The sequence below is a fragment of the Gregarina niphandrodes genome (genome assembly GCF_000223845.1).
Source record: "Gregarina niphandrodes unplaced genomic scaffold scaffold00028, whole genome shotgun sequence".
NCBI lineage: Eukaryota > Apicomplexa > Conoidasida > Eugregarinorida > Gregarinidae > Gregarina > Gregarina niphandrodes.
The window spans coordinates 23,288-34,725 of NW_011645797.1; the positions used below are offsets into that span (position 1 = coordinate 23,288).

The 11,438-nt window shown below is 51.6% G+C and overlaps 6 protein-coding genes across 6 annotated transcripts; 4 read left to right on the forward strand and 2 right to left on the reverse strand.

The window, feature by feature from the left end:
- Nucleotides 1-740: 740 nt before the first annotated feature.
- On the forward strand, nt 741-2,291 carry GNI_116900 (hypothetical protein; the record flags this gene model as incomplete). Its single annotated transcript, XM_011133448.1, has 1 exon — nt 741-2,291. The coding sequence occupies one exon, from the start codon at nt 741-743 to the stop codon at nt 2,289-2,291; it is 1,551 nt and encodes a 516-aa protein (XP_011131750.1).
- A 39-nt stretch (nt 2,292-2,330) lies between these two features.
- On the forward strand, nt 2,331-2,951 carry GNI_116910 (putative transmembrane protein; the record flags this gene model as incomplete). Its single annotated transcript, XM_011133449.1, has 2 exons — nt 2,331-2,460; nt 2,581-2,951. 2 exons carry the CDS (start codon nt 2,331-2,333, stop codon nt 2,949-2,951), a joined length of 501 nt encoding a protein of 166 aa, XP_011131751.1.
- Nucleotides 2,952-3,011: 60 nt separating this feature from the next.
- GNI_116920 (GMP reductase) lies at nt 3,012-4,013 on the reverse strand (the record flags this gene model as incomplete). Its single annotated transcript, XM_011133450.1, has 1 exon — nt 3,012-4,013. The coding sequence occupies one exon, from the start codon at nt 4,011-4,013 to the stop codon at nt 3,012-3,014; it is 1,002 nt and encodes a 333-aa protein (XP_011131752.1).
- Nucleotides 4,014-4,300: 287 nt separating this feature from the next.
- On the forward strand, nt 4,301-5,895 carry GNI_116930 (putative transmembrane protein; the record flags this gene model as incomplete). The annotated part of the gene is made up of 2 exons (XM_011133451.1): nt 4,301-5,210; nt 5,444-5,895. 2 exons carry the CDS (start codon nt 4,301-4,303, stop codon nt 5,893-5,895), a joined length of 1,362 nt encoding a protein of 453 aa, XP_011131753.1.
- A 757-nt stretch (nt 5,896-6,652) lies between these two features.
- GNI_116940 (hypothetical protein) lies at nt 6,653-9,514 on the forward strand (the record flags this gene model as incomplete). The annotated part of the gene is made up of 1 exon (XM_011133452.1): nt 6,653-9,514. The coding sequence occupies one exon, from the start codon at nt 6,653-6,655 to the stop codon at nt 9,512-9,514; it is 2,862 nt and encodes a 953-aa protein (XP_011131754.1).
- Nucleotides 9,515-9,707: 193 nt separating this feature from the next.
- Nucleotides 9,708-11,140, reverse strand: GNI_116950 (BTB/POZ domain protein; the record flags this gene model as incomplete). Its single annotated transcript, XM_011133453.1, has 3 exons — nt 9,708-9,808; nt 9,932-10,997; nt 11,108-11,140. The coding sequence occupies 3 exons, from the start codon at nt 11,138-11,140 to the stop codon at nt 9,708-9,710; spliced, it is 1,200 nt and encodes a 399-aa protein (XP_011131755.1).
- Between the last annotated feature and the right edge of the window lie 298 nt (nt 11,141-11,438).

Below are 11,438 nucleotides of genomic sequence, written 5' to 3' on the forward strand. Positions count from 1 at the left end.
GCACCAACTCAAGATCGCACCCACCGAGGATCACACCGATTATACCGACTCAGAGTACACGAAATTTGGTCACGCCCCTCGCACCGGTATCCTATTACCTGCTTGACGGTTGAGCGGGTAAAATGACTGCCCCATAATTGGCGACGCGACGGGTCAGTTCAGTGATGAAGCCCGAATGACACCACTTCATAAATAAGTCTCCGGAAGCCAGTCTTCGGCCGAGCAGTCTCCGATGCGGTGGAGAAGTCTACGGTGCGGTGGAGAAGTCTACGGTGCGGTGGAGAAGTCTACGGTGCGGTGGAGGAGTCTCCGATACGGTGGAAGAGTCTCCGATACGGTGGAAGAGTCTCCGGTGCGGTGGAAGAGTCTCCGGTGCGGTGGAGGAGTCCCCGGTGCGGTGGAGGAGTCCCCGGTGCGGTGGAGGAGTCCCCGACCGAAGGCAAGAAGAGGGGGCGTACAGGCAAGACGTTGGTGGAGATGACATGATGAGTTAGCACTGCTGTACACACACCATGTCTTGCTTCCGTTGGTTGACGTGTTGTTCTTTTAGAGGCCGCCCCGAATTCTAGGTTGAAGACACGTGCAAGGTTGTTGTCAGATTTTTTGAACCGGGGCCTGACGCTGGATCCTAGCAAGCGTTTGACGCCAGAAGAGGCACTGGAGCATCCATGGATCAGGGGCCTGTGACCTCGGCATGGCTTGGAAGCACGCGTCGTCGGAGGTGCAGGTGCTTACGTGCGATGAATCTTCGAGCCCTGATTGTGATCGGCTTCTGTGCCGCAGAGATACCTGCTGAAGGTCGGCCGCTCCTCCGACACGCCGCGCAGGCCACGACGGCGGCGCCCCCGAGGGTCACCACAAAGAAGGTAGCAGGGACCACCAAGGGCACTCTTACCCCGCAGCCTACCACCAAGGCGGCTACCACCAAGGCGGTTACGACCAAGGCGGTTACGCTGGCTCCCGAGGATACGACTACCGAAATTCTACAGGACAAGGAAATCAAACCCGCAACCAAGCCAGCGGGTGGGGATGAGCCTACACCGACCCCGAAAGAGGCCTCGGAAGCCTCGCAGTCCCTTGCGACAGAGCTAGAGGAGATCGGGCAAGCCGCCAGTGAGGCTGCTGCCACTGAGATGCCCAACCTCGACGAGGAAGACACTACCCAGGGCCTGTCTGATGATCTCAAGTCTTCCTTTACTGACCTCGGCGTCACGCAGTCCGAGGAAGACGAGGCTACCGCCGAAGCTGCAGCTGAGGGCGAGGAGAGCACAGAAGCTGAGGAGGAAGATAAGGAGGAAGATAAGGAGGAAGATAAGGAGGAAGAAGAGACCGAAGCCGAGGAGGCTGAAGGTGAGGAAGAGTCCACTGAAGCCGAAGAGGCTGAAGAAGAGACCAAGCCTGAAGACGAAGGTGAGGAAGAGACCACCAAGGCAGAAAAGGCTGAAGGTGAGACCAAACCTGAGTCAGATGAAGGTGAGGAAGAGACCACCAAGGCCGAAGAGGCTGAAGGTGAGACGAAACCTGAGGAGGAAGGTGAGACGAAACCTGAGGAGGAAGGTGAGGAAGAGACCACTAAGGCCGAAGAGGCTGAGGATGAAACCAAGCCTGAAGAGGAGGCTGAGGAAGACACAACTAAGGGAGATGAGGGTGAAGAAGAGACTAAGCCTGAGGAGGAAAGTGAGGAAGAGACCACTAAGGGCGATGAGGCTGAAGAAGAGACGAAGCCTGAGGAGGAAGGTGAGGATGATACCACTAAGGCCGAAAAGGCTGAAGGTGAGGAGGAGGAAACCACCGAGGCTGAGGAAGGGGCCGAGGAGAAGGAAGAGTCCACCAAGCCGGAGGAGGGTGAGGATGAGGAAGCCACTGAAGAGGACGAGAAGGAGGTGAAAGAGAAAGAGGAAGACGCCAGCACTGAACCTGATGCCGAAGCGGAAGAACAAACAACCGCAGGAGAGCACGAGGTTGAGGTGGTGATTGTCAAGGGTGAAGAACGTAAGGTGAAGAAAGTTAAGATCTTCGGGGACGAAGAGAGCGCCCTGAAGAAACTGGCGGAGGCCGAGGGTGCTGATCAAGTGATTGTTCAGCCGAGGACAGTTAGTGGACGTAAGTTGCAGCCGTACTTCGGATTCGGCGGTCCCGGTTTTGGCTTTGGCTTTGGCGGCTACGGCGGCTATGGCGGCTATGGCGGCTTTGGTGGCTATGGTGGTTATGGTGGATTTGGTGGTTACCCATATGGCGGCTATGGTGGTGGCTATGGTGGCCGTTGGGGCGGCTATGGTCGACGTTGGTAGACAGATTTTTATCCTTTTCAATCCGCGTTTTATTATCTTATGTACGAAGCATCAAGCAGAGCGACGACCGCGACAGAAGGTGGCCGTGACGCCACGCCGGTTAGGAAGCAGCCTTGGGTCGACGAGATAGTGGCGAAGGGCAAGTGGATTGATTGGCAGAAGCAGGGTGGTAAGTGTGTATCACACTCTGTGTCTACAAGTGCAACGTGTGTGCAATGTGTGTGCCAAGTGTGTGCAATGTGTGTGCAATATGTGTGCCATGTGTGTGCCAAGTTTGTGCGGATTTTAGACTACCACATTATGCTCGCTTGCGCGTTACCGGTGGTTGTGATTTTGGTGTACCTGTTGAGTGCAGTGCTTCGCTTCGCGGCGGTACTGCTTGCCCCAGTATCGATGTTGTCTCCCTTGTTCGTATTACAGCAATCCAACGAGATTCCGAAGCCAATCCGCGCCGCGGCCATTGTGGTGTATACGGGTACGGTGCTGTTGACCAACATTGGCGGCATGCTCTCAATCGCGGCCTACGTTCTTATTGAAGGGCTACCTCAGCTTCTGAGCACCCCCCTGTTCCTTTTGAGTCAGATACCCTCCCTAGCCTGTGTGTTCACCTGTTTGTCGGCCATCTACATTGTCAAGTCGCTGAATCAACGCGACCAGTAATCCACAGGACTACCTTCTCACCGCGTCCAAGTACGGAGTTCCTCGTTTAAAAAAAAGTGTCTAAGGGAGGTCGCCGAATATGTGTTCCCTTTCATTCATTCCGCCAACGATTGCGTAGTTGCACTGGTCGAGTACAGAGAGGTCTTTGCCTCCGGCGTAGCTAATAGATGACTGTAGGTCTTCAGTGATCTCTTTGAGGAGTGTATCGAGGGTGCCTTTTATAGGTTCGAGTATACGTTTGCCTTCAATGTTTTTCCGTTCGTGCTTGTTATGTTCTGAGGCGGATCCGTAGTAGGCCTTGTAGAGAACATGGTCGACTTCGACAGTTTCACCAGGACCCTCCTCCAAACCAGCGAAGAGCGAGCCGCACATGACCATGCGGGCGCCGAAGCGGAGGGACTTTGCAATGTCTCCATGATGTCGGATGCCACCGTCAGCAATGACGGGTTTTTGGGCAATACTCGCGCACCACTTAACGGCGGAAAGCTGCCAACCACCAGTGCCGAAACCCGTTTTGTTCCGCGTGATGCAGACCTTGCCAGGACCGACGCCGATCTTGGTACAGTCCGCGCCCCAGCTCTCTAGCGCCACCACGGCCTCCGGAGTAGCCACGTTGCCGGCAATGATGAAGGTCCTCTGGCCCATTTTCGCGCGAATATGTTCGATCATCAACTTAACTGTGTCCGAGTAGCCGTGAGCAATATCTATTGTTATAAACTGAGGAACCAAATCCCGGGCCGCCAATTCATCTACCACATCATAGTCGTGCTGCTTCACACCGAGACTTACCGAAGCAATCAAATTCTCCCTCAACATCCGTTCTGCAAACTTCACCGTATCCACATCAAATCGATGCATAATGTAAAAGTATCCCCCACGTGCCAACTTCTCACAGATGTCTTCGTTCACCACCGCCTTCATGTTCGCTGGCACCACCGGTAACTTGAAATGGTGATTACCAAACGTCACTCCTACGTCACACTCGGAACGTGACTTCACCACACACTTCCTTGGCAATAACAGAATGTCGTCGTAATCGAAGATTTGACACTGACCACCCATAATTTTAACACGCGCAAAATTTTATACAAGCCAGAGGAGAGGGGCTGCATAACCTTCTACCACTGCATAACCTTCTACCACTAGCCGTTAATTGAACGATCCAGAAATAACCACTGTGATTATCGCCGATCTATCCCTACCTCTGATCTAGTGTAGTTACCTACCCGTTCGTCTGCAGGTGGTTCTGCTGCGGTGGTTCCTGTCACGGTGCGTCCACTTGGTCCCTGTCACGGTGCGTCCACTTGGTTCCTGTCACGGCGCGTCCACTTACTGGTTCATTAATAGAGATGCGGGTAGGGTTGACCTCTGTTGGAATCATGATGTTGCAGAGGGTGCTGATATTGGGGTTGTTAGAGTACGTGTTAGCTATGGAGTCAACGATTCTGGAGTCGGAATGTTGGAGCCAGGCGACTCAAGCCGTAATATCTTTACATAGTCTTCGCGAGGCCGAAAATGGAGGGTTGACCATCGGCGAGAACCCGGATCGTACACGTCCATGTTATCTATTCGATACACTTCAACGAAAGGCGATGGCTTTGGTGGTTGCCAAATGTCGCTCATCGGATAGAAAGGCCGCTCCGGAGGCGGGTGAGCGGTGCGAGGTGGTTGATGAATTGCTCGACAAAAATGTAGCGGTGCATTATGGTCCGAGTAACGGTTATGTCGGTCCGAGTAACGGTTATGTCGGTCCGAGTAACGGTTATGTCGGTCCGAGTAACGGTCACGGTCCGAGTAACGGTCACGGTCCGAGTAACGAATATGTGGAGGCAGAAAAGCTGGTGGCTAAATGCATTTCGAGCTTGACTCCTTATAACTACCACTTGTATATTGAACACCTGAACCATGTTGAGAACATATGCTTCCATATCCATTCTGTTATATGGCAAGAACGAGCCCATCAATTAATGAATGGATTAACACTTTCTGCTGATACTGTTATTGAAAAACTTCAACAAGGCGCACGATCATATGAACGGATCCTTACGAAACAAGATATAAGTTTGGAACAACAGGAACAACTGATTCGATCAAGCGATACTCTTCATAAAGTCATTGAAGGAGGAAACCATAAGGTCCAACAAGCCTTCGATCAGATGAAAAATCAAGTCGAAAACGAACACGAAAAGATTCAGTCTCTTTTCGGTGACATCTTTGAAGGTGTCAATAAACTCACTGCCTTCCAAAAATACCTAAAACGTAATGACACTGAACCTCAATCACCTTTGTTCACACAGTCAATAGGGAGGAGGGCTACTGCCAATAGGGGAGGAGGGCTACTGCCAATAGGGGAGGAGGGCTACTGCCAATAGGGGAGGAGGGCTACTGCCAATAGGGGAGGAGGGCTACTGCCAATAGGGGAGGAGGGCTACTGCCAATAGGGGAGGAGGGCTACTGCCAATAGGGAAGCCGATAATACATACGTGTTGTAGTCAAGGTGCTGGATATACAGACGGTTGCATTATATGGATTTCTCGTATTCATTACTCAGCATTTGACGTCCACAGCGAGGACCCAGGAGGCTAGAATTCCGGTCTTCTTTACGTGGACGGTATTGGCGTTCAGCGAAATTTTCTTGCTGAAGCAATTTGAGTATGATGAGGAATTGCATGCAGCTGTTGTATTTCTGACTCGGTGTGCTTTTATGTTCTTGGCTTTCTGTTTTTGGATCAAGTCATATGTTTACTATGAGGATCGGAATATTAAGGCCTTGAATGCGGTTGCTGCCAAGGTTAATGTGCTACACCACAAGATGGAGCAAGTATTAAGGACCGTTAACGTTACAGCTGTTAGTCAATATCAACCAATGGAACCTCCAATGGGCGCTCAAATCAAGTCTGAGCAGTATCGGTCCATCTGCTACAGACGAAAATCGGGAATATAGATTAGACCATATTTAGCTAGATTAAACTTCTCTCAAGTTTACACAAATGCCTTGAGAAAGGATCTGGCGTGTTGGTGGGAAGGCGTGTTGGTGGGAAGGCATGTTGGTGGGAAGGCGTGTTGGTGGGAAGGCATGTTGGTGGGAAGGCGTGTTGGTGGGAAGAAGTTTGTCTTTGGGATGCTATGTATTGATAGGGGATTCAGTGTGTTGATAGGTGGGGTGGGATGACCACTAGTGGGGGGTGGGGTGGGATGACCACTAGCGGGGGGATGACCACTAGCTGTTCGGGTTCGAGCTATTCGTGTTCATTTTTTAAAGGAATTGTTTTAAAGCACTTATTATGCGCACAGGGAATGAATCAGGCGGTGAGTATCCCCAATCGATGGGTCAACGAACTACAATGGATGTCATAATAAAGGATACTAAAGACAGAATATCATGCGCCAAGACAGACAGACACGGATTCCTGCAGGTGAGACCGTTGGGACTGGATGTGGTGACGATGGCCGCCGAAATAACAGATCAGAGACCACTCTGTATATGCAGTCTTCAAACAGTCAAGTTCGCAAGTTTACAGACCAGACATTTCGTGGGGACGCATTCTAGTACAGGTGTGACCACTAGCGTCGGGGTGACCACTAGCGCCGGGGTGAACGCTAGTGGGGGGATGACCGCTAGCGGGGGGATGACCGCTAGTGGGGGGATGACTGCTGGCGGGGGGATGACCGCTAGTGGGGGGATGACCGCTAGTGGGGGGATGGCCACTAGTATGGAGAAAGGCTTGGTTCGAAAAGACCCTCGATGTCAGGACCGTCGATGTCAGGACCCTCGATGTCAGGACCCTCGATGTCAGGACCCTCGTTGTCAGGACCCTCGTTGTCAGGACCCTCGTTGTCAGGACCCTCAGGGTCAGGACCCTCAGGGTCAGGACCCTCAGGGTCAGGACCCTCAGGGTCAGGACCCTCAGGGTCAGGACCCTCGATGTAAGGACAGCTCGGTTCCGTCCATTTGTGAGCCATGCAAGAGAGGTTATAGCGGTTTCGAATATTTGTCGACGGTCGATAGCAGAACAGCAGACAGCAGAATAGGAGATGGTCGACTTACGGATATCCGACTTACGGACAGTCAGGCCGGTAGCAGGGACGACCTGACTAACTACCGCACAAATAAAGGACATACTCGGACGGAGACACGTACGGTGGACGCTAAAGGCTGTATGGAAACCAAGGGCTACAGTAAAGAGTATACCACCGGCCGCTTGGTAGGGGGCGATATGTCTTCTGGTTACGTTCCAAGTGGTCCCGTGGCGAGTACTAGCGTGGGCTACGACCGGATACAAACTGTTTACGAAGCGATTAGTCCGGAGATGGCTTCCACAGGTGAGAGTGAAACTCTGCTGCCCTCGCCAGACGACTTCTTGCCTACTCGGTCTCGTGACGTGGTCCTCGCTCGAGAGACGTCCCGGACAATGCTAGCGTCAAGAGGAGGTGTCGACGGTCGGTCTCGCATGAGCGGGAGCACTAGTGCTCGCAGCGCGAGCGTTATGAGCAGCGGACATAGCACTATAAGTAGTGGTCAAAGCGAGTCGAGTCGAGTCTTTAACGACTACGAACTAGATAACGATCGGCCGATCCTTGTGATAACGAGTTACTCTAGCATTAGATCTTGGTTGAAGTGCTGCATCTGCGCAGAACCGTGTGCACACACGTGTGCTGATATTCGCGTATGCACGGGCGACGAAAAGGACCGCTGGCGCGGCGTCTCGGACGCGCGAATATGGTTGGTTACGTACGGGCTTCTAAATGCCCACGTGGACGTGTACACCCACTTACCGTGGGCCGCAGTGGTGCTTGAGAACAGCGACAGTATTCCGGATCCCTGCAGCCGAACCATGCGGAACGTTCTAAAGCTGAGGTGCTGTCAGTGGTTTACCGTGAACAAGAAGCGTCTCGACCCCCTGGATTCTCGGCTGTTAGAGTCTAGGTTTGTGGAGTCGCGACTTTTGGAACTAGGATTGCTCGAGACGGGGCTGGTAGAGTCCGAGGCGCGAGACGAGAGGACCCTACTCGACGCTCGCGGATCGGGTGAGCACTTGGGGATGTCATGGCGAGTGATTCACCGTGAGGCTTTGTTGTTGCACCGAGCAACGAATGCAACAAGTACCGAGACGAGTGCGCCGCACATTTTGCCTGAAGGTTGTTCCTTCTACCGCCTCATGGAGCCGGGTGTGGGTTGTGATGGGGCTGAGGAGATCCATTTAGGTTGCGAGAAGATACTGGACTTGTTTTTTCATTGGCGCGAGACGGCTAGGATGCCGAAAGAGGATTTGCTTTCAGGAATTAAGATAACGATCCCCTTGTTAGTTAATGGGTTATGGGTGGTACGTGCGACACCGTGTCTGCAGGACCAGTACATGTTGCGCATCTTGGCCAAGAACGTGAAGGAAGAGAAGCTGGAAGAATCTATTGCCGATTATTTCAAGGCAACTTATCCCCCGCTTTACTTTGCGTCGCTCAAGTGTGTGATCTGTCATAGCAATAATGCAGATGCTTTCATGCTGTGCTGTGACTCCCTCTACCATCGGGACTGTCTCTTGGCGGAGCTAAATTATGAGATGGAATGCCCCCATTGTGGCAGCCCCATTACTCCCGACCAGCCTCAAAGAGTCTACGGTTCTGACTTAGTTCGGGGCTACAGCGCTACAGAACGCGTCTGTGAAGACCCAGAAGACCTGCACCGCAGGTCCTCGGCCACCGGTGGTCCTTGTCGCTCCGCTGTTGACCTCTGCGAGAAAAACTTTCCCCACAGGTCAGGCAGGACTAAAAGCCATCAGAACTTCAACCGAGAATGTACGGGCCGTCGGTCACAGCCGGACCGGATGCAGACTATTCAGAACGATGAAGATCGAGGCTACAGAGCAAAGCGGAAAGAACGTTTTCTGGATGATGACCGGCTAGGAAGCGAGTACACGACCAGGTGCTATTTCGGCTTGGCCGAGGACCGTTACGATAAAGATCGCTACGACAAAGACAGACGTAGTAACCAATTGGGTAACCAATTGGGTAACCAATTGGGTAACCAATTTGGTAACCAGTTGGTGGGGCGGCGACTGGTAAGTGGTCGTGCAGACAAGATCCGGAGTAAGCTTAGCGAACCGAATGTGTATGTTCTAATTGACCCACAACATGGTGTGTGGTCGCATGATTGGAACTGTCAGTTGACAAGACAGACCATAACGACTGCAGTGCAAAGAGTTCTGTCTCGCGATACCGTCATTTATTCAGCAAGAATTCATGAAGGTGAATCGTTGTCCGATGACCTCATATCGCGAGCCAGACCTCTCGAACCGCTCGAAACCAACGGAGCGACTGGGGGATATAACATCGGTGGGTCGACCGGGACATACGGAGGCGGTGCGTACAACATGAGTGGAACGTACAGACATGATGGCGATAACACACGCATCTATTTGTGGTTTATTACTCAAGACACACCAATCCAGCTTACGACCGATTCCAACACCAAACATGTCATCGTCATTCTCGCAGCGGATAGCGATACCTTTGACTACCAACCTGCATTGCCGGCCATCGAACTCATGTACCATTGCCACTTCTAATAGTTCTGTTGGAAACTGACGACGAAGGGCATAAAGAATTACCAGCATAGCCAAACGGACTGTCGCACGATCAAGATATGATCAAGAAATAATAACACGATCAAGGGAACCTAACCAGGGAACAACATTCCATTAACCGACCAAGAGTCTGTTGGGATTTTATAGTTAGTTTAGTTCTTCCAAAAAAAAACATTCAGGTGGTCGTACCGCGCTTATTGGAGGACGGAGATGTGAGAGTCTTGATAATCTCGTCCTTAGAAAGATCTCGAACACACATCAGTAGATACGATGCGCCTGAAATACGCAAGTATATGGTTCAGCACACACGTGTGTGTGTTAGGCAACAGGTGTGTGTTAGGCGACAGGTGTGTGTTAGGCAACAGGTGTGTGTAGCAGAGAGTTTGTGTGTACGCATACAGTGTTGTTCGAGGTCCTTGTCGCCGAATCGTTTGGCGACTTCTTGAATTGCTATAGCGTTGGGTTTAGTAATGACGAGTGTGGATAGTTTTCTGAAGGTGGCTTTGTAGAGGGATGGTATGTTGAGGTCTTTGGCTGCGGTAAAGAGATCAATAACATCAATGAGATCGGTACCAGGTTCTAGGAATTTGCATTCATCAGTGTGCGTATACTGAATGATATTTTCAACAATATCTGGTCGCATGTTTTCGATGACGATAACATTCTGGCACGATTCTTGAGTATTATTTTTCTCGGGTGCGAAATTGGTTTCTTTTTCGGGCGACTTGGATAGGTCCATGGCTCCGAAACTGGTATAGCTGAAGTCTTGAGCGGGTGTGGTAGGTGCTACGGTGCTTTTCTGGGAGGCGGTTGCTGCAACAACGGGTCCAGCAGCTCCTAGTTTGGTGGCGAACCATTTGCTGCGTGCTTTGAGAATTTCTTTATGCGCACGTAGTTCCCTCCCTTGGGCTAGAAGAGTAACGTTGTAGTGTCGGGGATCGCAGAGCATCGCCTTCATCTCGGCCTCCCAGCTTTCTCCCGGCGGCACGCTCCTTGGCGGTGAAGATAACACGCCAGTGAAAACCTCGATCTCGCACTTTACCACCAGCGAATCAGCCGAAGACAATAACTTGTCCAATGATTGTCCCTCAACCTTCACAAACTGGGACCAACCCCATGAAGAAGAACCATCTGCAAATTTCTGCCGCGTAAATGAACGCCCACTATTCGCTATCTTGTTCCCATCCTCATCCAACAAATAGCAACCAAACACTGCATATGCCTTAGACAATGAACTCTGGTCCAATGACAAGAACAACGATACATGACCCCGACCAGCCGGCGACAAATCACCGTAAGGATACAACTTCAACTGCCACAAACCTTTCTCATTGTCTCCAAACGATTGAGACCATAGTAAAGATCCGTTCTCGTCCTCCAAAGCCTCCACACAAGCCAACGCCCTCAACTCCCAAAAATTCTCCAACTGCCACACGTACTCCAAATGAGCCCACTTGGGCCGTATCTACAAACACTTACCATACCCATAAAGTCCTAGTCACCTCCTCTAAAAGAGCGCTCCCACAGGAAACCACGGGATGAGCGGTCAAGGTGTGTGGCAGACAGATCTCGTACCAATTCGGAAGGGCTGGTTTTCTTCGTGGGCATAGGCAAATTTTACACTCCCAAAAGTTGACTCATGGACCTCCATGCTTTGGAGAGGTAATTACCGAGCCTTAGACGACGCCTGCGACGAAGTGGAGAGTATACGAGAGCCAAGCGCCGTCTTCGGCTGCTTATGTTTCTTGCCCTGCATACCTCTGATCTACTTGCTACCGAAAAGAAGCATCATATGTGCAAGGAACTTATTCCAATCAGCAAACACAACCGTTCAACCTGGCAACAGCAGTCAACAGGTATGTATAGCCCCGGACCACCGGCACCCCATCGGACCACCCCACCACCA